At 39.2% G+C, this 27,744-nt stretch overlaps 1 protein-coding gene across 6 annotated transcripts in view; it reads right to left on the bottom strand.

The window, feature by feature from the left end:
* ZFX (zinc finger protein X-linked) overlaps positions 1–26,862 on the bottom strand; it is a 44,071-nt gene extending 17,209 nt beyond the window's left edge. Inside the window, exons 1-4 of one of the 6 annotated variants that reach the window (XM_074324329.1) lie at positions 26,214–26,724; positions 21,553–21,655; positions 8,990–9,078; positions 5,492–6,043 (exon numbers count right to left, since the gene is read on the bottom strand). In XM_074324329.1, coding sequence (XP_074180430.1) covers positions 5,492–6,043; positions 8,990–9,050 — 613 coding nt within the window. In that variant the 5' untranslated portion in view covers positions 9,051–9,078; positions 21,553–21,655; positions 26,214–26,724. The other 5 variants (XM_019713805.2, XM_074324331.1, XM_074324328.1 and 2 more) reach the window with 5 other exon arrangements.
* Between the last annotated feature and the right edge of the window lie 882 nt (positions 26,863–27,744).

The following is a 27,744-nucleotide window of genomic DNA, read 5'->3' as shown; positions in this document are numbered from 1 at the left end:
TTGCTAATTTTTTAAAAACTGAATTATGCATTTAGCCTGGACTTTAAATTTTAGACTTTAATATTTAGGGTAGTAAATTTTGTAATCCATTCCTCACTCCTGACAGCATGAAATTAGTATAGGCATATAAATGGCATGGAATTAAGAGTCCAGAAATTAACCCCTCATGTTTACAATCAATTATTTTCCACAAGGGTGCCAAGAACATTCAATGGGGAAAGAACAGTCTTTTCAACAAATGGTGCTAGGGTAACTGAATATCCACATGCCAGAAAGTGAAGTTAATTACGCACTGCACACCATATAAAAAAAATAAAACTCAAAATGGATCAAAGCCTAAATATAAGAGCTAAAACTATAAAAATCCTAGAAGGAAACAGGTATAAATCCACATGACCTTGGATTAAGTAACAATTTCTTAAATATGACACCAAAAGCACAAGCAACAAAAAAAATAAGAGATAAATTGGACTTCATCAAAATTTAAAACTTTTGCGCATCAAAGGACACTATCAAAAAAGTAGAGAGTTGGTCAGTTAGCTCAGTTGGTTAGAGCTCGATGCTAATAACACCAAGGTTGCCGGTTCGATCCCCGCTTGGGTCACTGTGAGCTGTGCCCTCCTTAAAAAAAAAAAAGGAGAGACAACTGACAATAGGAGAAAATATTTGCAAATCACGTATCTTATAAAGGACCTGTATCTACAATATATAAAGAATTCTTTACATATAATACAGAATTCTTTATATAAAGAATTATATATACATAATTCTTTTATATATAACAAAGACAAATAACTCAATTTAAAAATGGGCAAAGGATCTGGACAGACACTTCTCCAAAGAATATATACAAATGGCCAATGAGTAAATGAAAAGATGCTCAATATCATTAGCCATTAGGGAAATGCAAATCAAAACCACAACAGGACACCACTTCACATCCACTAGGACGGCCATGATCTAAAAGACAATATTAACAAGTGCTGTGGAGGATGTGGAGAAATTGGAACTTCATACATTGCTGGTGGGACTGCAAACTAGGTAGCGCTTTAGAAAAGCCTGGCAGTTCCTCACAAGGTTAAACATAGTATTACCATATGACCTGGCAATTCCACTCTTATATGTATTATATATAAGAGAAATGAAAACATATGCCCACAAAAAGTGTACACAAATGTTGATATTATAGTCATAACAGCCGAAAAGTGGAAACAACCCAAATGTCTATCAACCGATGAATGGACTAAAATACATACCCATGCAACAGATTATTCAGTAATAAAAAAGAATGAATAATAAATTTTTTTAAAAGGAAGAAAAGATGTGGACCCAAGAAATACTGCAAAGACGAAACTAATAGGTCATGGTTACTGATTGAATAAGGGGAATGATAAATGGGGACGATTCAAATAAAACTTGGATTCTTCAAGAAAGGAAATGTGGTGCCAGTAACAGAGGGAAAAAAAGGGAATGAAGCGCTGACACATGCTACAACATGAATGACTGTTGAAAACATTATGCTAAGCGAAAGGAGCCAGTCACAAAAGACCACGTATTATAGGACTCCATTTACATGAAATGTCCAGAATAGGCAAATTCATAGAGACAGAAAGCAGACTGGGGGTTGCTTGGAATTGGAGGGGATGGAGAGGGTTGATGGGAGTAATAGCTAAAGGGTATGGGGTTTCTCTTTGGGGTAATGAAAATTTTCTAAAATCGGTTGTGATGATGGTTGCACAAGTTTGTGAATATATAAAACCATTCAGCTGCACACTTTAAATGGGTGAACTGTATGCTGTGTGTGTATAAAGCTATTACCAAAAAAGTTACTGCAACACTTGGGCTGAATCTAGGATTAGAAAGGAACACCTAACTCCTGCTCACCTTCTACCGGTTCTAATTAAAAGACGTGGGAGATGTCAGTAAGATCTAGAGTGACATCTCATTGATCATGTTAATATCAGAAGCACTCAAAGACAATTTTGTTTCCTGCAGCTATTGGAAGGCAGTGCCTGACTCATCATCACCAGATCTTTTCCAACTTTCCCTACTGTACAAACTGATGTTTCACAAAATAGTATCTTGACGATGCAGCTGCAAAGAGAAACTCCAGAAGGTTGAAGACCACTGCAAAAAAATTAGGGATGTCTGGTAGCTGTCTCAGGTGAAGAAGAACTAAGAAACAACTTGAATAAATAAACAAGGACACGACCCAAACACTTCACCTCTCAGAGAACCAGAAAAATCCTAAGCACTGTAAAGCAATACTACCATATCTAGCTCGACCAGAACCAAATAAGAGCCAACAGCTACAGGGAAGGACGAATGTACCGTTAATACCTTGGGTGAGGCATGTTGCCCACAGACTTTCACCTATGGCATTTATATACGCATTTATTCAATACATATTTCACAACTAATATGCATAGGGTTTGATCACAGGTGATACATGAGTGGCTAAGATGCAGTGGACAGTTCCTGTCCTCAAGAAACATACAATTTAGAAGCAATCATAACATCTAAACTGCAGACTAGATAAAGAGGTCACCCTGACCTCAAAGGCAGCTATCCTTTAACAGCGACCATTTGTGTCAATATACACTACTGCCATATAAAGAATGAAGACTGCTACTTCACCATCATTTTAAATGAGACCTTCAGAGGGAAGAAATCTGACAACATGGACACTAAAAACTTTATAAAAGCTGTTTATTAGGCTCTTAGATTCAATGACTTACTGACATTTTTAAAGAGAGAAGTATTTGGACATCTGTTCATGTTCTTCTTTGTCGATGAAATGATAAATAAATATCATAGGAATTCAGAGCTACTGCCATCTCCCATCACATTATGGAAAGCATTCCGTTGCCTGTTACCAACGGTATCTCAGCATTCTCTATAGCAGATGAAATCAGGACACAGCTCCGCTACGTGCTTACCACAAACCTGTCAATCCCAAACTTCTGAAATCACTGTAGGTTTTAGGTCAAAATGCAGCATAAAAGAAGTACCTTTACCAAGAGGTAGAAACAAGAGAAATGCTAATTAATCCCAAGATCCCAAAGCATTCAATTGGTTTGATTCCAAAGCCAATAGTAAATTAAAAATTTTAACATGATCATTACTTTGAAGGGAAAAGGGATGATGGTGCAGAGGAAGAAAAACGAGGGAAGAAGTACCTGCATAATAGAGAAGACCAAAGATACTACCAAAAGTCACCATTCCTAAACCCAATTTAAAACCAATCCAACCACCATTTCATTACAGTAAAGCAGGGGAATAACATAACCTGTGTGTATTCTCCGTATTCTGTGGGCTTAGATGTAACAGTCTACTTTAAAAGAAAGGGAATAAATTATAACTGTATTAAAAAAGGTATATTATATACACATAAAATATACTAAAATACACTACAACAGTAGTTTGTGTCCTCTTTATTTTTTAGGAACGTTAAAATCTATATAAATTAGCAGAAATCCAGGGCCTAAAAGAAAGATGACTATAAATAAGATTTTTAATGAAAAATTTACAAATCTGGGTTCTGCGCGATACAACAATCTGGTACACTATGGCAACTGTTACTAAAGCAACTTTTTGGTTTTTTGATGACTTTCTTGGAGGGTTGAACTTCTAAGAGTAAGAAAGGCAAGAGATAGTGTGCAGCTAAAAGTCAAACCAAAACAATGCATTTTACTCTTTAGCAACCAAGTTTAAGAAGACAGAAAGGGCAGAAAATGGAGAGAAGGAGAACCAAGAGCACTTTCTCTTAAGTACGTCACCAGATCCTCTTCCCTTTGTAAAGCACAACAAACCCGACTCCCTACTTTCTCCAGACTTGCCCCTGGGTTGCCTGGTCTTGCAATAGACAATCTGGCGGTGGTGTTTAAAAATAGCATTTTCATAGCAAACAGAGCGTCTTTCATACAAACGTAAAAGACTCCCATCCCAGCTGGCCCCTCGGTGTAATTCTCACTAGCTCTTAGCTTCCTGCCCTGGCCCATCCCCATTAAGACAGAGGCTTTTCAACCCTTTGCCACCACCCTTCAGCTTTCCACCCAGCCACTGCAGGTCTTTCTATATCAGCAGGTGAATTTGCTGCACAGAGAAAACAGCTCCCAACATTCAAACACTTCTTTTACTTTTTTTTTTTTTTTTACCCTGGCTCTCCTATTTCCTCCTCTCGGGTAATGGCATGACCAGGTACCCATCTCCCAATAACCTATCTTCAATAATCTAATATGAGTCTATCATACTTGAAATCATGTTTCAGAATCATTTGTGTTTCAAAGCTATGCCAGAACTCTTTCCCGTACTGTATGTTATATAAATAATGTTTTATATATATATGCACATAAGTATTACATAAGTAGTACTGTGCATCCATATACAAGAATATAGGGGGCCGGTCCGGTGGCTCAGGCAGTTGGAGCTCCGTGCTCCTAACTCCAAAGGCTGCCGGTTCGATTCCCACATGGGCCAGTGGGCTCTCAACCACAAGGTTGCCAGTCCAATTCCTTGAGTCCCGCAAGGGATGGTGGGCTGTGCCCCCTGCAACTAGCAATGGCAACTGGACCTGGAGCTGAGCTGTGCCCTCCACAACTAAGATTGAAAGGCCAACAACTTGACTTGGAAAAAAGTCCTGGAAGTACATACTGTTCCCCAATAAAGTCCTGTTCCCCTTCCCCAATAAAATCTTTAAAAAAAAAAAAAAAAGAATATAAGTAGTTTGGTTATACATTTTTCCCCAAGTTGAAATCCTTTTAACTTTCAAGAGGGTTCCCAATTTAAATAAAGGCTGGTAACAGCCTAATCACATCCTTCATGATTTCACAAAGTTCAGTTCTATTCCTTTCCATCTTTGTCGTTCTAGACTGAGCAAATCTCATCTTTCTATTGCATCCTTAAAGAGAAATCACTCTTTACCTTGTACCATTTCACTTTTCTTAATTTTGAGTTATCTTACAGGCTCCAAACTGAAACAATGCAGGAAAGTCTATGACATTTACTTTCATTTTATGGAAGTCAAGGAAGTTTCACCCCTGGTGTAAGTTAGGAAAGACAGCCTTCAAAAATTCATTGACAGGGCGGCCAGATGGCTCAGTTGGTTAGAGCGCGAGCTCTGAACAACAGCGTTGCTGGTTCGATTCCCACATGGGCCAGTGAGCTGCGCCCTCCACAACTAGATTGAAGACAACGAGCTGCCGCTGAGCTTCTGGAGGGGCGGCCGGATGGCTCAGTTGGTTAGAGCGCGAGCTCTCAATAAGGTTGCCAGTTCAATTCCCACATGGGATGGTGGGCTGCGCCCCCTGCAACTAAAGATTGAAAACGGCAACTGGACTTGGAGCTGAGCTGCGCCCTCCATGACTAGACTGAAGGACAACAACTTGGAGCTGTTGGGCCCTGGAGAAACACACTGTCCCCCAATATTCCCCAATAAAATTTCTAAAAGAATAAACTACTATATCGACAATCCCTGCACCCCAGGACTTACAGGAAATCATAAGGTAATCCTCACAGTTGCTTTTGTCATCGTCTTGCTGGGCCACAGGGATCCCGTTGGCATCTATGACTGCTTCAGAGGCACAATCTGCTACCAATACTTCTTCTGAAACTACGTCAGTTGTCAGAGGATCAGTGACGATTTCTGCCTCTACTACACTATCGTGAACCACGTGTTCAACGTCAGACACATGGATGGATTCGCTTGTCAGGACATGTTCTGGGATAGACATTGACGCTGAAGTAATGTCGGAAGCTAAAACATCATCTGGGACTGTGCAATGTGCTAAAGAAACTTCTTCGGTTACATCTGAGTCCAGCACTTGCTCAGGAATGATGACCGTTTCAGACACGTCTGCTTCTTCCATGATATCTGGGCACTGCACATCTTCTATAACAACGTCCTCAATAACATCTTGGATTACCACTGAGTCTGGGTCATCAGGGACAAAGTTATGCACAGTTATGTCTGAATCCACGTCTGAAACGAAAACAGTTTCTTGTACTTCCACAACAATCTGATCACCATCCATGTGTGTAGCACCTTAAAAAAGAAAAAATTAAAATCACAAATTTCTGGTCGGCATTCATGATTACCTCAATGAATACAAATGTTATTTAATTTCTACCAGGAAAACAGACTAGCTCCTCCGTTTTCGCAAACAGTAACATAAAGAAATAAAGAGGGAATCTATTTTTGAATCATACCAGATATGAACATTTTTAACACAAGAACTTTTCTACTCTTCCCAAATCAATTAATCAATAAGGAAATAAGAGAAAAACAAAGCAATTGAGGCAGTCACAAAAGAAAAATATTCATGAAAGTAAAATTCCAGGCTCACTAAAATTAAACCCATATGCATAGGTATTTAAGGGATGATTACAAAAAATTATTAAGTAAAGCAACTTCAGGTGGCAAATATACCATTTTCCTTCATTATATGTGTTTTCATTTCTTTTCCTTCTTGCTCCATTTCTCGCTCAACTCATACTTTTTTTTATTTCCATCTCTCCTATGTATTTCTTTTATTTTCCTTCTTTTTTTCTCCTTTCTCCCCTTGTTCCGGTACAATTGTCCACCAATATCCTCCATTTATGACTATGGCAATTTAGAAATAATCCTCTGAATCTAGGTTAGAAAAGGATTGGGGCCAATATGAAAAGAGGGCTAGAAGGCCACAGTTAAAGAAGAAAGGCAACTGGTTAAGGAGCCTCTGTGGATAGATAAAATGAAGGCAAGTGCAGCTGCTCTGGAGCGGTGAAGGGTGAGCATAGTTGAAGCGGGGCCTGCCCCAACTTCCCCAGGGTACTGCTTCCCTCCCCATACTTCAATCTCCCAGGCAGTTCCTCAGAATATAAGAAACGCTACTCTAGTCCACTCTGCAGTCAAGAATGAAGGTACAGGGTTGAATCCATGAAAGCCCAGTGAGATTAAATGACTTCACCAAGATCACACAGTTTGCACAGATTATGGTGCTCAGTAAATATTACTCTGAATGAATGCCACAAATGGCACTCACAGTCAGGTGTCCTTGCCAAAAACGTAACGTAAGATAAAATAAAATAAATCTGGTATCTTGGCTCCTGGTCCAGAGAAAAAGCATACGAAGTTTTATAAAAGTCTTACCTAAAAAGCTATTGATTTGATTAGTGTTTCTGGATGAGACTCAGACCAGGCTGAGTCCAAGCAGCTGCCTAACTCAATGACTGTGTGTCACTGGCCAGGCCCTCAGAAGAGACACATGGCTTTGTTTAACAAACACAAATGATCAACAACAGCCAAAGAACCTTAAAAAACGTAGGAAATCTTAAAGCCAGTTAATATCCATTTTAATTGCATCTATAAATAATGCAGTGTGTGTGTGTGTGTGTGTGTGTGTGTGTGTATATGCTTTAATTTCTAGAGAACTTCTACAAAATGCTTTATATTCATTTGTTTTCAATATTGTCAACATTAATATCAAGCAATAGATCACTGTGATCTCCATTTTGCAGACATAAAGATGAAAGCATTTAGTGGCAAGAGCAATGGTTAAAAAATCTAAAGCAGAGAGCAGGGTTTGGATGCTTAATAGTTTTGTGACCTTGGGCAAGTCATTTAACCTCTGAGTTTTAGTTTCCTCCTCAGTAAAATGAGGACAGTAGTATCTGCCATGCATACCTCACAGGACTGTTGTGATGATCAAATGGGAATATATGGGAAGTGTTCTGAAAAACTGTAATGAGAGGTTTCATTATTATTAGGACATATGAAAATGGAGGCCCTGGCAGATTAAGTGACTTGCTCAAAGATAAACAAACACCGTAAGTGTTAATAATCAGGGCTAAAATGCAATAGCCTTTCAATCTACCACTTAGCCCACGATCCAGGCTTGCTTGTGGCGAGATTAAACTAGCAAAGACTGTGTGTTTTTCCTCAAAGAGCTTAGTCTCTCTTTCAAGCACATTAGTTATTCTTCATATTCTAATGAAGAATTATAACTTTGCATTTATCATTATCAAACTGAAATTACCAAACCTGAGTCAAAAGACTATCCTAAATTGTTAAGAAAAACACACATACAGCCCCCCGCCCCCCCTCCCGGTGGATTTAGAGATTAAAGAAAAGTTAAAATTAAAAATCACTAATATTTAATTTCCTGATACAGTTAATTGCAATTTCTTTAATATACCATAATATGATCATTTCAACTCCAATGGAAAACTCATTAATATTTTATTTATAAGGGTAGCTAGCTAATGTGACATAAAACCATCTTACCTCATAAAATCAAGCACAGTCACTTTGCAATGTTATATAATTGGAACCATGGATAACCTAAAATCGGGAATAATTTTTTTCTATTTTTAGAACTTCATGAATTTAATTTTCCTTGTCCAGTTTGGGGAGAGAGGTAAGACTCCCTCTTCCTGAAGCAAAAGGCTTCTTCTGTCAACCTATGAGAGGGGGTTGTAAAAGTAGGATGGAATGAGAATGTGGAGGGCCTCGGGTTTCTACCTGATGTTCTGGGGAAAGGAAAACAGAAATGACATGGGCCACGTGTTATTTCATGATGAGTACTCTGACTGGTGGGCTATATAAAAGAGACTAAGGGTAAGGAAAATAAGTTAAAAGTTATTGCAGACTAAGAATGAGGTGATAGAGCCTGTCTATGTGGTAGGAAGTAGAATGAAGAGATGTAAGCAAGGAACATTACAAAGGGAGAACAGGACTTAGTGCTATAACTGGGCAAAATGAGAATAACTAAAGATAACACTAAGATTTTGATACTGCTACTATACCTGACAAGAATATGAGAGTTGGTTGTGAGGGAGCCAAATTTGTAAGGAGGGGAATAATGTGCTCACTTTAACATTTACAGGCTTGACAAGATAACAAGATACCTAAGTGTGAATATCAATGTGAGAGTCTAGCAATTCCTCTACTCGATAACCAATTCCAAATTTGGTAGTTGGAAAGAAAGTGGAACAGCCCAAGTAGTTATACCTGTTGCATCAAAAAATGAGTTTGGCTCTTGTGGTTGTAATTCAAGTCCATCTTCATCCATGGCCTTTAATTCTCATCAGTCACAGCTCCTAAATTAGGGAAAGAAGTAAACCAAGTATTACTTTTTTTATATCATGTATCTAAAATGTCACCATGATATTTACATTTCTGAAACACTCAGAATTATATGACAGACGACTATCTATCAAAAACATTATCTAAATAAAATAAAAGAGAACTTAATTGATTTCCAATGATACATGGGCATCTATATGACAAGGCAAGGTAGATAAATCAGACAAGTCAACTCCGCCTAGATTTTTTTCATTGAGATACTGGTTACATACATCAAGTGCACACATTTTGATGAATTTTGACACACGCATAAACCTGTGTAATCACTGCAACACCCACGTCAAGATACAGACCATTTCCAGCACCCCAGCACTTGTCTCCTCTCGGCCCATATACCCCACAATCCCCAGGGATAACTAGTTTTATTAAGGCTTAACTTAAACACACTCTGTACCTTACTGAGAGGAAATTTCTGCATGATATTTGTATTACTTCTCTAAATTTAATGTAGTCTGCTATCTTTTAACCAATACACTAAACATCGGTAAAAACTCAAAGTACATAATTATAGTAAACACCCTTTGGGATTTCTGCCTAATTTACAGTGAACTGTCTTAACCAACCCTCCGATCTGGAGAAGTAAATTCCCACAGTGTATTTATACTCTCCTGGCCAAACAGTTGATTGGCACTAGCTATAAAATGGAAAAAATAAGTTCATCTTTGAGCACAATAAAATCAAAGTCCTATGACCAAGGGTCAGTCTGTCTCAGTCTCTCCCTTTCCCCTAGTGGCTGGAATATAGGAAGGAGCTGAGGAAGGCCATTTTCCAACTTCCGCTTACACTAGTGAAATCAAGTTTACAAATGAAAAATAAACAGAATCCAGTGATTGCCCTGAGAAACAGAGAAGAGGGAGTGGGGAAGAGAGGCTTACCAATAGCTTTCCAGTTCCTGGTTCTAGACCTTTCTCAGGTCCAGCTACAGAACCTTATCTGCCTTGAGTTTTTGCAAGACATCCCCATGACCTAATGCTCCCTTTTCTACTCAAGCCAAAAACTTACGACAAAAAGAACTTAACCCATAAAAAATACACTAAATACTAACGACTGTTTCAAAAGAGCAGACATCAGGGATTGTGGTTTACTCATGTTGTAAGTAATTGCATAAACCTCCTCCCTCATTGGTTTCCTTATGTCTACTTTTTCACTTTCTAATCTAACCTTAATGGTACTATTAGACACATCTTCCTTTTACCTTTATCATTCTTTGCTGATGACACAAGCGCTGCATGCTTATTAACATTTCAAATAATAGAAGAGTCATTTTTCTAAAGCATCGGCTAGGTGATGTCATTCCTCTATTAAAAAATGTTTAATGGCTCCCTGCTGTTTCCAAATACAGTTCATACTCCTGCCATCTTCTAAGTCCTGGCCCCAAACTACCTTTCCATCATTTCCTCTAATGTTCCTTCAAGCGCCTGCCCTCACCTCACCACCACGGGCACACATTTCAGCCAAACAAAAATGCCCAATGTCCCCATAAGACCTCGACTCTGTATCTGGCTCAGGGTTTCTTCTACCTGGAACACCTTTCCTCTATCATCTCTGCTTGGACCTTTACCCAAAATTCCCTTGCCCACAAAAAAAAGTTGAAAATATCTCTTTCTCCTCTGAATTTCCACAGCAATTTATCCTTTTTCCTTTTTCTCTGATTGTACTTGTTTGCTATAAATTATGGTTATTTATGTGTCTTATTTTCAGATGCTAAACATATAGATGTGTGTATGTGTGTGTGTGTGTATTCCTTAAAGATATACTCACGAGAAACATTAATAAATGGAATTTTCAACAAGTCAACTCTGAGACATACTCATTTTCAAGAAAAAGCATGCTTCGTGTTATTTATTCAAACAGCTTCAAGCCAACAAACCAAAAAATTTTCAACTATGAAAAATGGAAGGAGTACATGTCCTGAGTAAGTTGTCACGGCTTTCTTCCCACCAAAATCATCTCTGGCCGTAATACTTTTTCCCCTTTTAAAAATCTAATTACAAAGTGATAAAGGTGAATTAAGCTTCTAAGCATAATGACATACTACGCTGTGAAATTAAGCCAACTAAGAAGGCATGAAATGTGATTAAGGTATCTGAAGACCCGTCTCCCCAATTTCCCCACATAAAGCCAATCCCCATTGGCTCTAAGAATTCTCCACCTGCACGCTAACTCCTTTTCTTGGCGTTCTTCCTCCTCGGCTTTTTCTATTGGGGTTTGACAGATAATCGATACCCTCAATTTTGAAATTCTCTCCTTCCTCAGTTTCTTTAAACTGAGTTCTAGTTCTCTTCCCACCTTCCCGACTGCTGTTTACTCTGCCTCTACCTCCCTTGACCCATCATTGCAGCCTGGCCCCGGGTGGGTCACTCAGCCCTCTTCTCTTCTGCTTGCTTTCTCTTTATTCCATGGTTTCAACTACCACTTACACTAAGCTGATTCCCCAAACCCATGTATCAGGCTAGCACCTAACACTCCCACCAGACTGTCTGCCGAACACTTTCATCGAGAGAAAACCCTGCTTCTCCTGAATGACTACTATGGCCTTTTGCTTTTTCCCTGCATATTCAGTCAGGTTGGCAGACCTTGTCCATTCCTTGTCCACAAGTTCTCAGGAACCTGTCCCTTTCTTTTTATTCTCACTGTCACCATTCACTCTCAGCTTCGTATTTCCTAATCCCTAGAGGACAAAAATAGCCTCTCAACTGGCCTTTGCTCCTTTCTGCCACCCTCACACAAATGACTAGGAACCGTATTACAAGTAAGGGCTGGTGCCAAGTATGGAGGCAGAGTAACCCTCTAAAGCACTGCTGTGATCATGGCACTCGCCTGCTCAGAAAGCGTCAGGAGTTCCCCAATATTCAGTGTGCTTTAAAAAATGTACCCAAGCTACCATAACAGACGTATTTGCTATTACTCCCATCATTTTACATCAGATCTATTTCCTAACAAACATAGCCCAAACGGAAAATGTCCCCTCACCTTATTTTGACTCAGGTGATCAGTAATTGTTCAACAAACAGGTTCTGACTGGTCATTTTTCCTTCTATTTTGTCATTATACAAACTCAAATCAGAAAATAACCAAGCAGAGATGACTATACTTCAACTTTGTAACCCTGGGGTTACAAGTAACTCCTCCGACACTCAGAATGAAACCAATGTTCTTAGAATGGAACCTGCTCAGCAGAGTTCTCAGGATTGTGACGAAGTAAGGGTGCCCCTGCCTTTGCTGCAGGAACCAAGCTCAGAGACCAGCTGAATCTGAAGACAAACAAGCAGAAATAATCTAACAATTGGAGTGAACACATACTAAATACTTCGTCTGCCTTCAAAATACTTCTAGGACCCCTCTTTCACCCCAAGCTCAATAAAATATTCCCTTCCCACTTACAGGAATCATGATCCGGAAAATGCTGTGGAAGAATTCAGTTTTTTAAAATGTAGTTTTAAGGGAAATGGAAGGAGAGAATCTCAGGAAATTCACAAAAACTTTCTTCCATTCATTAAAAGAAGCAATAAAAATAGCACACCAAGTTAATAGGTATAGAAATGGCATTTTAGCTATCTTTTAAAGTAGGGATAATGAATATAATTTATTTGTTTTATATCTCTTGATGCCTAGATACGTTCATGATCTCCCTCTTGGGCAAGTTAACAGGGTGCTTACATGTTCACTTTGCTTTTTGCAGCTAATATACATACCATGTTTCCCTGAAAATAAGACCTACCCCGAAAATAAGCCCCAGTTAAGATCAGCAGCCAGACGGATGCATTTAGTACATTATGACGATGTTCCAGAAGAAGATGACATGACTGTATTTGAATAAATGTAGATTGTTGTACAGGAAAAATAAGACATCCTCTGAAAAGACTCCCCGATGCGTCTTTTGGAGCAAAAATTAATATAAGATCCGGGCTTATTTTGGGGGAAACACGGTACGAGAATCACTTTTCTGCTTTTAGTTTCCCAAAAATTCAATGTCTTTCAATTTTATGACTCAACTCTAGTCCCTCTCCTTATGTCACGCTCAGAGAACCAAATTATATTATACACGGTAGATGGAATTGCTCAAGCTGCAGGAAAGGCAAACAAAAGCTACATTTCTTTCCCCATTTTTTTCCCACACTGCTCAATGTAAATCATCATTTCTTGATTACCTAATTTTTAAATCTACAATTGTATTTTGCTTCCCTTACCAATTCAGCCCTTAAATTTACCTCAAAGCCAGCCACTCTTCAATCTGTCACGTCCTCTTTATTGTCACGACTACCACGCTAACAAGCTCTGGTCCTCTTACACCCAGAACCCAGTGGGCCCTTCCAATCAAAAGACTCAAGCCCTCTTGAACTCCAGGAACTTTCTTCCATTTTCTCTGTTCGTTCTTCCTAAAATTTCTATTAGAGGATTGTGAGGACTCCTAAATCTACCCTCATAGTACTTTAACTTTTCTGCCATATTTTCTATCTTTGTCTTTCTACTACATTCTCAGAATCCCTAAACTTTCATCTAAGCTAGCTAATTTGGTCTTCACTCCATTACTGAACTTTTATTTACAAGATCATATTTTAATTCCAAAGTAAACTTAGTTTCTTTTTTACAGCAATCTTTTCTTTGTGGATACAGCTTCCCAAATGTCTGAGGATTTCAAGTTTATTCTGTACCCTATATTAAACTATCTCCCCGGCTGTTTCATTATTCCGTTGACTGAATTTGGTGCCTCTCTTTCAGAGTGCTGGTTTTCCTCCAAAGCATGGTTCTTTTAGGTTGTGCCTTCATATTTGTAGATGAGGGTCTAAGCTGGAGTTACATTCTGACAGCTGGGATGTATTTCCTCAGCCCACATGAGAATCCCTGTTTGCCTAGCATGCACCTAAGTTCTGGCCACAAGAGCCCTGTCTAGCATGAGTCTATGGGAGAGAAAGGAACCATGTAACCAGCCAGGCTTCCCTTTAATTGTGGATGAGTATCCCATCCTCCAGGTACCAGAGGTCCAATATCCTTCAGGATAGCTAGCGACAAGCTACCCCAAGTACTGCCACTACCTTTCTCCCCACTACACGTTTTACTTCCTTGTATTTTTTCTTTTTTTGTCTTTCTTTCTTTTTTATCCTTTTTCCCCACTACACTTTTCAGATGCCTTTGTATTTAAGACTGTTGCTTGATATTAGGAAATGCATCCACTTCCTAACTAGTTTCCAATAAGTAAAGCAGTACAACCTTAGTGAGACACTGCTATTTAATGCCCTCAAGAATTTATCAATCCATGTTCATTAAATTAACACTCTAGCATATATCACAATGTATAACAACTCACCTCCTTGGATCATTCTTTGTTGATTTTGTAGTGAAATTTTAAAAAATAGTAGCTTTTGTTGCGATTTCGAACAGAAATCCTATTCACATACCTATTTCCTCAAATGAGGTCTTCTGCCTTTAGCTGAAGGTGTACTGGAGCGCAGTGTTTGAAATGATGTGATCCAAGGATGAAGACAGTGTTTTGACATAATATGAAGTGGAGATTAATTTAGACTATATTGTACACAGAATAAACTAAATGAAACTGTCAGGGGAAAACTTTTTAAAAGGGTAATTTCTGGCAAATGTAGTACATGAAGAAGAAAGGTCAGTATTATCTTACTGAACTCCTTAATGAAAAATATGTCTCCTTGTATTAGAAAATCTTTCTTATAATGCATTACAATTATGGGGAGAGGTGAGGGTTAAAACATTCTCCCTTTCATGTTATTTTGCCAAGCTAGTAAGTGCTTTCCTTAGTTTTTAGTAACTGCTTATAAAAGTCATATACTGCAGCATTTACAGTTTTTAAACTATTTTAAATATTCTTAAACTATGAAACTTCTTTAAATTGCTGTCTTGCTTTATCACCAACACAGTAACTTGACTAATACTGCCCCTACTCTTAACTACATGAACACATGCTTCCTATTACTGCTTTTCCTAAATACGTTACTTTGGGTGTGTAAGGATCTGTGTGTGCCGACTAACAATGTTCTCTGCACATCTTAAATCCTGACAACAATATAATATCAAGCTTTTCAACAACTGTAACAAAATTTTTAAATTCACAATTGCAGAGTTACGGAGTGTTTTTACACTGATCTACCTATAACTTAATAAATACTTTAATCATGAAAAAAAAGAAAGAATAGGTTTGACAAGACAGGGGCTGGTTTGCAATACACCAGCTTCTTACATGACCAAACAAGGGGTATGTTCCAGTGAACATCAGCTCCACTGGTTATCAGCGACATTAATTCCATGATCATTCTTTAGAGAGGGAGCCAGCTCATTTGTACCCAAAACAAAAAATTCCAAACGTGATTTTTTTTCAGGTGTTAGGGATGATAGTAAAATACTACTAGACAATAATCTAAAGGGGGTGGGGAGACACAAACATACATAATTTGAAATGAGAAAGAAAAAAACATAGATACAAAAAATAAAAACTTGTAAGAATACACATAGTCCATAATTCTATTCTAGCACATTGAGGGGAAATGTAAGTTACCAGTGTTAACTCAATAAGAGATAGAAAACCCAATCACCATAAAATTGAAAGAGAAAGTTATCTGTTACCCATTCAAAAAACTCCAGGTTTTTCCCAAAGCTATCTGAACTATGCCAGAGCACAGAGGAGGAAAGCGTTCTCAACTCCGTTTACAAGGCTAATTTACCATTTTTTAAAAACCTAACAAAAATAATGTAACCAAACTGCAAATTTGGTTAATTATGAATCCCAAGTCAAGTTTTTGCAACTGTGATCCATCATGTAAAAAATACATACATATATACACACGTATACACACATAGACCTTGACAAAGTAGGTTATTCTAGAATTCAAGGATGGAGCCAAATAATAGCCAAATTAACAGGTCAAAAAAGTAAAATCCTGATTTTTCTCAATAGCTGCCGAAAACTTGAAATTCAACATCTATTTTTTATTTAAACTAATAGGTCAAATTGGAATAGAAAGATATTTCTTAATAGTTAGAAACATACAATAAGAAACACTAATACATGCTACAAAATGGATGACCCTTGAAAACAAAGTGAAAGAAGCCAGACCAAAAAGACCACAAATTATAGGATTCCATTTACATGAAATGTCAAGAACAGGCAAGTCCATACAGGCAGAAAGTAGATGAGTGGGGGCGGGGGGGGCCGGTGAGCAAGGGCGGGAATATGATGACAAGGATGATTGCTACTGGGTACAGAATTTCTTTTGGGGGTGATGAAACGTTCTAAAATTAGTGGTGATGGTTGCACAATGCTGAATCTACTAAAAACCACTGAATTGTACATTTTTAAAGGGTGAATTTTGTAACAATAAAGCTGTTAAAAAATACACAAGTATATGCAAATCTTAAACTACTTTATGTTACATGTGTTCTTTGATAGGAGAATGATATGAGTATCTACAAAAAGACATGTATTAAAACTGAGGTAAAACACTAAAAGTATGCCTCCTAAAGTCAAAATTAAGGCAAGCATGCCCATTAACACTATTACCATTTAAGACTGTATGGAAACTGACAGTCAACGCAATTAGGTAAGATAATGAAATGCAAGGTACGATTATTATTTGAAAAAGTTACTACTTAGTTATATATGATCTAAGAAATCCAAGAGAATCAACTGAAAAATTACTATCAGTATGAATTCATAATGTGTGCTGGTGCAAAATTAATATACTTGAAGACAAATGATTTCTTATAAAACAAAGAATGGAAAACGCCATTGATAAGAATAACTGAAAACTCTAAGTGAGATAAAAAAAAAGACACATACATAGAGAAATCAATCTTGCTTTTGAATATGTTAGATCTGTAGTATCAATTCTTTCTTAATTAACCTCCACATTCAATCAAAATCCCAATACACTTTTGTTGTAAATCAATTGACCTTATATATGTAGGTCTGCTTTCAGACTCTATTCTGTTCCATTGATCAATCTGGCTTTGCATTCATTGTTTTAATCACTATAACTTTATAACAAGCTTTGATATATGGTAGTATAAGTCTTACAACTTTTTCCCCAAGATTGTGTTTGCTATTCCTGGCCTCTGCATTTCCACATAAATTTGAGAACTGGTCTATCCAAAAAAGAAAAGGAAAGGAAAGGAAAGAAAAAAAGTCCTGTTGGGGCTTTGATTGAGATTGCATTGAATCTCAATATAACAAAACTGACATCTTTGTTTAATATTGATACTTCCAATCCATGAACATCATATCTCTCCCCATTAATCTAGTTCTTCTTTCATTTCTCTTAGTAATGTTTTTAACTAAAGGTCTTAGTATGCTTTGTTGAATTTATTCCAAGGTACTAAGTGTTCTTTGACCTTCTCACAAATTATAGTGGCTTTTAAATTTGATTTTTAAATTGTTTTGTGTTAGTATAAAGAAACAAGATTGATTTTTGCATATCAATGTTCCCCGACTATAATGCAATAAATTAGAAATACACGTCACAGCGATAACAGAAAAGAATCCCATACACTTGAAAACAAAAGTTCCAAATAATTCAATGGGCAATAGGAAAATTATGAAAATCACAATATATTTATAACTAAATGAAAAGCAATTCATGTTAAAAATCACAGCATCTAATTATAGCTCAAAGGAATATTTATAGTTTTAAAGGCACATATGATAAGAGCAGAGATTAAATACTAATGAGCTAAATCTCTAACCCTAAATTTTTTAAATGTTAGAATGCAAATAAAGTAGAAGGAAAGAAAATATTACCAGAAAGGGTCAATAAGAACTATTTGAAAAGTCTTAATTAATATAAGCAAGTTACTGGCAGTACTGATCAGAAAACAAAAGGAACAAATTAATGAAATTAGATATTTTAAAGTCATTAAAGAAACATATACCTTATACCAGTATATTCGAAAATTTATATTTTTCTAGATTATTCATTTTGTATAAGTAACAAGAAAAAAATTCAAGAAAAGCCAAAAAGACTTACCACCATGAAGAACCTTACTAAATCAAAAACCAACTCACAAAGAGACAACAGGCAGCTTCACAGATGAATTCTATCTAACTTTTAAGAAACAGATTATCTCTACTAAATACAACTTGTTTCAAAAAGAAGGAATACTCCCCAATCCATCTTATAAAGCCTTGTTTGTTATCAAAACAATACAAAGCCTACATGAGAAAGGAAAATTACATGGCAATAACAAAGGGATACAAATATCCAAGGAATCCAAAGACAGTTTAAAACAAAATCTATGAATGCCATTCATTACACCAATAGATGCAGCAAAAGTATTAGAAAAATCAACTGCTGTTCATAATGAAAACTCTAAAATGATAAGCAGAAGAGAACGTAAACTAATAAATAACATTTACCGCCCCACAAAAAAACCCACTCCAATGTTATACTTAACAGTAAAATTTAAGCACTCCATTAAAGTTCGTAGACAAGGATGTTATCAATGCTTTTATTCAACACTGGACTAGAGACACTAGTCAATGCAGTAAAAAAAAAAAAAAAAAAAAACCAGGAAAAGAAAACAGGAGGCAAAAAAAAGGAATGGAAAAGAATAAAACTTCATTATTCACACAACTACTTAGAAAATATTGAATTATAAACTATTATTTCTCCCACATTTCATTGCATCTAAAGATACCACCAACTGTAAGATGCGTCCTTATTTTATATACAACCAAGAGAAAAACACTACCAATTAAACTGATGCCATACTTTATTATCTATAATTTTCATTGTAGACTTATCAACTATTTTAGACTTATTCAGACATTTTTTTACATCACATCTTGTCCACATATAAAAAGAAATTGGTAGGGTTCTCCTAAAACTTCATCATATTCAGGGTCCCACTATGGACTGCTTTTCTACTCAAAGCTATTCAATCTTTCCTAACAATAATGTTCTCTGCCAACAAGAGTGTTGGTGATGCAGCCTTTTTTTTTGTTTTTTAAATGCTCCATTATTATCTATGGGATTTTCTTTCCAGTCAGACACCCACTTTCCCATTTCTTCTGCCTTCAGCTGTACTGTTTGGCATGAAATAACAACACAACAATGCACATACTCATTTAAGTGATGACAAAATGAAGTCTTGAGCAAGTTTGTGCATATGCTGGCAATGGTAGCTACATCATGCCTGCTGGCTGCCTGGACAACGCTGATTACAGGACACCATCAAGTCAAGATCTATTCTGATTTCAGAGATGTTAAGATGTAAGGGGGGGAATGCATCTCAGGATCTATGGAATATGGTAAGAGTTCAGGAAGGTGACATGTTATTAGGTTGGTGCAAAAGTAATCGCGGTTTTTGCAATTATTTTTAATCCTTTAAACCGCGATTACTTTTGCACCAACCTAATAAAATACATGTAAGTCCACAGTGTTCCCTATACATCAGTGATAACGAAAGAGAAATAACTACTAAAGGAAAATCCTATTCACAACAATTAGTTACCTAGCAAAAAAATCTAACAAAAGTTGTGCAAGAGCTTTATGAAAAACAGTAGAGCATGCCCAGGTTCAAATCCCAGTTCCACTACTTAGCATATATCTATATGTATCTATTTATCCTATAAATTTGATGCAAATACAATAAAAATCCAAGTTGTTCATAGAACTTGACAAACTGACCCAAAAATAAACAAAGGGAGGAAAACAGTTTTAAAAATCCTGAAGAAAAATAACATTAAGATTTAATTACAGGGCCGGCCCGAAGGCTCAGGCGGTTAGAGCTCCATGCTCCTAACTCCGAAGGCTGCCGGTTCGATTCCCACATGGGCCAGTGGGCTCTCAACCACAAGGTTGCCAGTTCAGTTCCTCGAGTCCCGCAAGGGATGGTGGGCTGCGCCCCCTGCAACTAGCAACGGCAACTGGACCTGGAGCTGAGCTGCACCCTCCATGGCTAAGATTGAAAGGACAACAACTTGACTTGGAAAGAAGTCCTGGAAGTGCACACTGTTCCCCAATGAAGTCCTGTTCCCCTTCCCCAATAAAATCTTTAATTAAAAAAAAATTATTAAAAAAAAAAAGATTTAATTACAAAGCTATCACTATTAAATCACAGTGGTCTAGGTACAGTCAGACCAATGAAACCAGAAGAGAGAAACTAGAAACAGATATGTGTCTGTAAGAATATGACAAACCTCAGGAGTTGCATTATAAATCAGTGGGGAGAAAGGCTGAACTACTCAGCAAATTCATATTAAAAAGATAAAATTAGATCCCTACATCACACAATAGAGAAAAGTAGTTCCAGATGAATTAATGACCTAAATATGAAAAAGCACAGTATTGTTATGACCTTGGGGTAAGTGAAGAATTTCTTGCAGACACAAGAAAACGTAAGCCATAAATGAAAAAGAAAACAACAAAAAACTGAGAAAACTGACTACCTTCATATTAAGTCCCACACACACACAAAAATCCATAACCAAAGTTGAAAGATAAGCCACAGACTAAGAAATGGTATTTTCAGTGTGTATAATTACAAATCATTAGTATTCAAAATATAAAAATATCCATAAGCCAATGGAAAAAAGGCAACAACCCGATAGAAAAATGGGCCAAGGACAAGCACAAGGAAGTCACAGAAAACTCAAATAGTTAATAAGTATGTGGGAAAAAAAGCTCATCCTCACTAGTAATCTAAGAAATGCAAAATGAAATCAGCAATTAGATACCATTTATACGCAACAGACTGGAAAAAATTGCAAAGTCTAATCTTTTGGCAGTGGTCTGGAGAAACAGGCTCATACACAGCGAGTGGGAGTGTCAAATGGAACATAAAACTGCAAACAACATAATGGCCCCTTCATAATAAATACACAATATATTTATTTATACACTGAAATACAACTAAAATGAATGAACTAGATCAATAGTTTCCAAACTTCTTGGTCTCAGGACTCCTTTACAGTCTTAAAACTTGAGGAGCCCAAAGAGTTTTTGTTTCTGTGGGTTCAATCTATAGATATTTACATTAGAAATTAAATATTTAAAAATATTTATAAACTCATAAAAATCACTGTATGTAAAAATAACTTATTTTAACTATTTTTCAAAAAGAAAAACAGTGAAAAAGAGTCGCACTGTTTTACATTTTTGCAAACCTCTTTAAAGACAAGCTTACTAGAGGCCAGCTGGATTCCCACAACTGCTTCTGTGTTCAATCTGTTATGACATCATGTGTCATATAGCCTCTGTACCGAACCCGTGCAGTGGCCAGAAGAATGCAGCTGGAAGAATTGGAGAGATCCCTGGGAATTTCTAGAGCAACACTTTGAGAGCCGCTGAACTAGATCTACATATAACATAGATAAAGCTCAAAAACATACTTAGTGAGAAAATATATACAATGACAAACACAGGATACCATTTATGTAAAGTTAATACACACAAAGCAATACATACTTGTTTTCCGTACATACATATTGGGGCAGTGGTTACTTCTGGTAAAGAAAGGACAGGAATGGGATGAGGGGCACTCTTTAACTGGATCTGTGAGATTTTCTTTCTTTAAATAAACGAAAAATATCATGAAGCAAATATAGAATACAATACTAAGATCTGTTAAATCTGAGTGATACCTACTTTTCTGACATATTTGTAATTTGATACTTGTAATTCTTAAATATTTCATAATTTAAAATTGTAAACTTTTTTTTTTAATCCTAATAGCTGTACTTCAAGGCCACATCGTTTCCGTAAAGTGGACCTCCCTTTGAGTAAAATATAGTTCAAGATACCTGGATTTTTTAAAATGTTGTTTGGAGAAATAATTTGACAGGAATAAAAATACACTGGCCTATTAACCCCAAAGTTAAGCAATGGGGCTGGTGTGCCTTAATATGTATACTCCTTGGTCAAAGGACACACGGACTAGATGCTTGAAAACTATTTAACTACATAAAATTCTCTGCACTCAGTAATTGAGATCATTGTTTTGAGATAATGACCATGTGCCAGGTACTGCTTAGGGACAAGGATAAATGAGAAAACGGACTCTACATTCAAAGTTTAGAAAAGATGACAAAAATATAAACACACAGTTAAAATATAATAGGTTAAATGCTAAATTAAAGATGTCCACATTGCTAGTATATGAGACAGAAAAGAATGAGCCTGGGAAAATGAAGGTGCCATTAACAGAAAGCCAGAAGCAGTTGTTTTAGGGGCTCTGGATTAAAACAAGTTTTTTTTCAATAAATAGTATCTACTGTGTACCAGATAAATTTGGTTTCAACCATGTTGAGACACCTGAGTAGAGATGGTCAGTGGGCAAGCGGGCAACTGAAAAGGCTAGATGAAAAACTAAAAGAGAGGGTGGGCATGGTATGAAACACTGAAACCAGGGAGATTTGAGAAAAAAGGACAGAGGATTGACCTTGAGGGAAATCCTATGATAGAAGACAGAGAAGGCAGAGTTTCTGAAACACAGTGTGTTTTATGACACACCAGGTGACATGATGTGGAACAGTTACCCTCTTTAGGAGTAAATGGGATGAAAAGAAATAAAAGTACTGGCGAAAGGAAAGAGAAGACAGGTGAGGTTTTCATAAGATGAGCAAACCTAAGAATGTTTGTAAGAGGAGGGAAAGGCACCCGCAGTTAGCGAGCAATGATGCAAGCGACAGAATCACTGACAGAGCTCCTTGGGACGGGTGGAGTGCACAAGCACAGCAGCTGGGCCTGAAGGGGGCCGATTCTTCCTGCAGCAAAAAAAAAAAAAGAAAAAAAAAACCAGGAGGGAGGGAAAGCCTAGGTAGAGGCAGAGGAAGAGCGCGAAGGAGAAGGCAGAAAACTCAAAAGCTGAGATCAGATGAGCATGTATCCTTCTGACTTAAGTCAAAGATTAGGTAATCTCTGCTGAGGCGGAGGGGTTTCAAGGGCAGGCTGAGGAATTTAAGAGTAAAAAAGCCTGGAATCACCAGTGTGCACAAACAAAGATAATACAAATAAGGTCATCAGTGACAGTACAAGTCCAGATGGGGTTAGAGAGGAAGCATGTACGAAAAACAATGTGGAAAAAAATTCTTTAATGCATTGTAAACATGTTTTTTAAAAAGGAAACTAGAATCTCTTTGAAACAGCCACATAACTTAAAAACTAACACCTCATTTACCCAACATGGTAGGGTAATAAGGTGTTCCACTAGTTTTCCAGATCATCAAGGCCTACCCTTCCAGGCAAAAGCATTTTATAGGAAACTGTTTGGGATAGAAATCCTTCCAAACTATGCACTTACCCGTCTTAGTTATACAATTTGAGTCTAACTGTTTTTACCTTGAATATCCACTCTCGCCATACTAGAACATCTACTGTTGCTGTACTGTGCGTGCAGCAATACAATTCTCTCTCTTAGAGCCCTTCTATGTCTCTCCCAGCTGTCAAGATAAAAAGCAACTGGTTCTTCTAAGTGTATGTTTACAATTACCACCTCCACAACCCAGCCTGCCTTAGCAACTTGCTTCCAGTGGGCCTCCTACAATGCACTGTTTCTCAAACTTCTTTAAACCACAGCCCTTTACGCTAACCATGAGAATCTCCAGTTCCTTCCCATCCTCTCAGTGTCACTGCTCTGACTGTGGCAGTCTGGGAACGGCAAAACTGAAACAAGTTTCTAGTGAATACTTATGCTACCTATAGTTTTATGTCATAAAATTCTAGGACACACATTCCCCACACGTGGATAGTCAAACATGAATCAAAACACCAGAAGGCTTGGCTCAGCAAACAGCACGAGTTACCCTCTCAAACAAAAAGTTGGTTACTCTCACCAGGAGGAAGAATAGGGATTGCAAAAGGCCATCTGAAGACCGCTGCCATTTTAGTAATGAGCTCTCTAACCTACTTTTGAAAACTGACTTCTTAAAAAATTACCATGGGAACACTTACAGGTTCATTCCTCATTTCAGTCAAGTAATCCACAGCACTAGTCCTGTTTTTCACCATAGTAAGTGAAAAGTTAGAAATCCCTCCCTATTTGTTTACTAGAAAAATTACAGTAACTCTGAGCAAAAGGTTATTTGGAGAAGTTAGGATAGAAAAAAAGGAGCAGGCTGTATAGTAGATGGATTATTCAGAAAGCAGCAAAATTGGCTTAACTTCTGAACATTTCTGGTAATCATTCCGGTAGTGAAAACATTGATCAACTTGCTACTCTCATTATTTCTGCTTTGGAACTTCTCCTAGTCTAATGGAACTGCTACATGAATATAAAGCCCACTCAGGTGTATCATCACCCTGCTACTTGACGGCTACCCTGGCCTCCTCTTCGGGTATAAAGCCTTTCCACCGGACAAGCAAGCTCTTCCACCATCTACCTTTACTGGCCAGAATTCCCACCATTCCCCTACCTACACCATCTACCCCAGCCAAAGTGTAAATACTTGTTTTCTGAAGAAACTTCATCTTTGAAATGCCCTTTCCCCATCCCAGCTCTGCCTAAAGAAGTCCTACCCATCCTTCAGTCACCTCAAAATGTCACCTGCTTCACGAACACCTTTCCTGGTGCTCCAAAAGGAAACCCTGCCTTCCTATGAAACCTCAGTAATTGACTGTGCCCTTCCCGCAGCACTTTCACCTCGTCTCATCTACCTCGGAACAACGAACTTCTTGCAGCCGCACTCTGCATCACAAGAACCGTTTTAACCTTTCTTCGCAAATAGCACAATACATTGCTAACACTGAGCTCCGAATTTACAGGCGAGTTGTGTAGTATGCAATCAAAAGTACTTTAAGGGATGGAATTCCACCTTCGACTTTTTCAAATCAAATAGAGAATTGTAAATACCATGATAGGTACAGGAACAAAACAACCACTGCATCACATTATGTTGTTCTTAAGAAAATTAACTTTCTGGCCTTTTCTTACTCCTTAAAAACAGTTAAGTACTACCAACAAATCACTAATAGCTTAAATGCACCTTTTCAAGAAAGTTGTTTCCAAATAAACGAGTTCAAAAGACTCCAGAAAATGTTATTCCTCCGTTTTCATGCAGTGCAATTTGCAGTTTTTCTTCTATTGGATAAAAATGGTGAGAACTTATATCCTATCAAGTTTTATTTTTGTTTTATTCAGATACTCAAGAAGGCAATGATTATTGGAAAACAATTGCATCGAGGGCATCCTAATGGCCACGTATGCCTTTGCTTGAGTAATAATAAATTGTCTTGGGGTTCCCATTTGCCGTGGTGACCCCAGATGCCTGGGCTGCCATCCGCCCCAAGAGCTCTTAGGTGGTTAACAAGCGCAAGGGAAAGGCGCGGGGCCAGAAGCGCTAAGGGACTAGATGGCCCCAGCGGCGGGGCGGCGGTGATGGCCGCCTGCCGCAGCTCAGTTAAAATGCAGCGGAAGCAGCAGCCAGTCACGGGGCTGGGGGAGGCAGGGCAGGAAGGTGGCGCTGCCGCCGAGCGCCTGGAGCCCATCATGGCGGTGAGGGCAATGGCCGCCATGGGGAGCGAGCACGCCCCCTCCGCGCGCACACGCTGCCGTGCCGGGCCTCCGGGACCCGTCACCGGAGCCGCCGCCGCCGCCCGCTCTCCCACCCCCCCTCACGGGCTGTAGCGGAATTTTCTCTTCCGACACCGCCTTCAAGATGGCGTCTGCCCCTCCCGACAACCCCCTCAATCGTCCCCTGCAGCAGGCGCCGAGCCGCCGCCATCTTGTCCCCCATCCCTCCCCCCTCGCCGATATTTACATAGCGAAAATCAGCCCGGCCGGCCTGCGGCCTTCACCTCACGCCTGCAGCCTTCGCCTCCTTGCCAGGCCTCGCCCCCACGCGGTGCCCAAGCGGGCCGCGGCGCCGACCCCCGGCCCCTCAGCCGCCTCCCGGGCCACCGGGCGACCCTCCCCCAACCCCCGCCCGTTTACGGAGCGCGCCTCCGCCGCCGCTCGGGGCAGCCGGGCTCCTCCCCGGGCCTAACTGCGGCCTCCTCGGGGCCTGCTCGGCGCCGCGCGCCACGCCGCCCGGCCTAGCGCGGAAGGGCGCCTTGCGGGCCGCCGACCAGGCCGGGACCAGGCCGCTGCGGGCGCGCTAGGCCCCACGGGCACGGCGGCGCCCGGAACTCACCGGACGGGCGTGCGGGCGGGCGGCGACGGTGGCGGGTGCTGCAGGCCGGCCTTTCTCTGGAGCACTGGGCCGGGCTCCGGCTGGTGGGGCGGGCGGAGGGAGGGAGGAGGGGCCGAGCTCGGAGCTGACAAAAAGCGGCCCAGCTCCCCGGCACGGGCCCGCCGTCAGCACGTCACGTCACCGCCCGGGAGAGAGACCCAGGAAAATGCGGAAGGGTAGATAGGCCCCCTCCTCCGCCCGGTGGGTCCCCCTGGAGTCCCGGGTCGACGCCGCTTACGCCTCGCGACCGGGGAGCCCAGTGGCCTCTCTGCGGCGGGGTCTCCGGCGGCCGGAGTCTCCGTGACAGCGCCCCCCTTCTTTCCACCTCCTCCGCGCTCCCGCCCGCCGTCGCCGCCGCTACACACGCGCCGCTGCCGCCGCCTCGGCCATAAAGCCCGCGCGGGGCCCGGCCCGGCCCGGCCGCCCCCCACCATGTCTTGTGGGCCGCGGCCGCCCCCAGGGCCCTCCCCGGAGACCTACCGACTCTCCGCGCCCGTCCTGGCCGAGGCGCCTGCTCGAGTTGTTTGCAGGCCCTCAGACCCCCGCCCGCAGTAAATGTGTTTTCTTCATCCCCGTGGCTGGAGAAGAAGATAAATTTAGCAACCCCCGCCGTCCCCTGCTTTCGCTTAAAAAAAAAAAAAAAATCTTTGAAATAAAATGAAAATAGGCTTGCCAGTCTAAATGGGTATGTGGGCAAGAGGAGGGGGAGAAGGGTGATCCTAAAGCAACTACAGAAACGTTTATTTTTTTTTTTTTAATAAGCATTCAGCTAGAGAGCCTAACTGATTTTATGTTGCTGAGGGGGGCGGAGGGGAGTGAGGAAAAGGGTTATATTTTGAAACTGGTTTCGCACATTGCAATGAACAGAAATTTTTAATGTGTATTTTCTATATAAAAGAGTTTGGGAACCTATGAAAAGGAAGCTTTGTGGAATTGTTTCATAGATAATCAATTTTTCACATTCTCGAATAAATATGGAGAGAGGTAGCAGAATTGGGTAGTTTTACAAACTATTTAAACAAGCCTCTTAAAGTTTAAGACTTAGGAGAGAAGGGACAATATGTATTTGATTAAACAAAGCATTTATCAACTCCAAAAATGTGTATTTTGCGTTTTTATTAGTTTAAATTTTTATGTTCTTTCCATACTGAACTTGGGACCCAAAGTGTTTAAAAGTTACTAGTTAAATGTTAAAAATAGTGTGGTCTTTAATCAGGAAATCTGATATGCTTTGTTTTTTTAGTTCACTAAATGTTAAAGACATTTTTAACAGTACAGAACACAAAAGTTATAAAGCAAATAGCATACTGGTGTGAAAGCTCTTTAAATACAGAAGCCATATATTTTACTTTCCTGTCATAACTTTTAAAAACTCCCAGAATGCAAGTTGTTCTTTCTTCAGACATCTTACAAACCAAAGACACAGTAAGAAGAAATCTTACAGAATGTACTGGATAGTAATTTTCCTCTCAAGGCTTCAGCTTTGATTTTT

Source organism: Rhinolophus sinicus, chromosome X (genome assembly GCF_036562045.2).
Source record: "Rhinolophus sinicus isolate RSC01 chromosome X, ASM3656204v1, whole genome shotgun sequence".
Taxonomy (NCBI): domain Eukaryota; kingdom Metazoa; phylum Chordata; class Mammalia; order Chiroptera; family Rhinolophidae; genus Rhinolophus; species Rhinolophus sinicus.
Note: the sequence above shows the minus strand (reverse complement) of the source record. Positions and strands in the feature narration are given on the sequence as shown.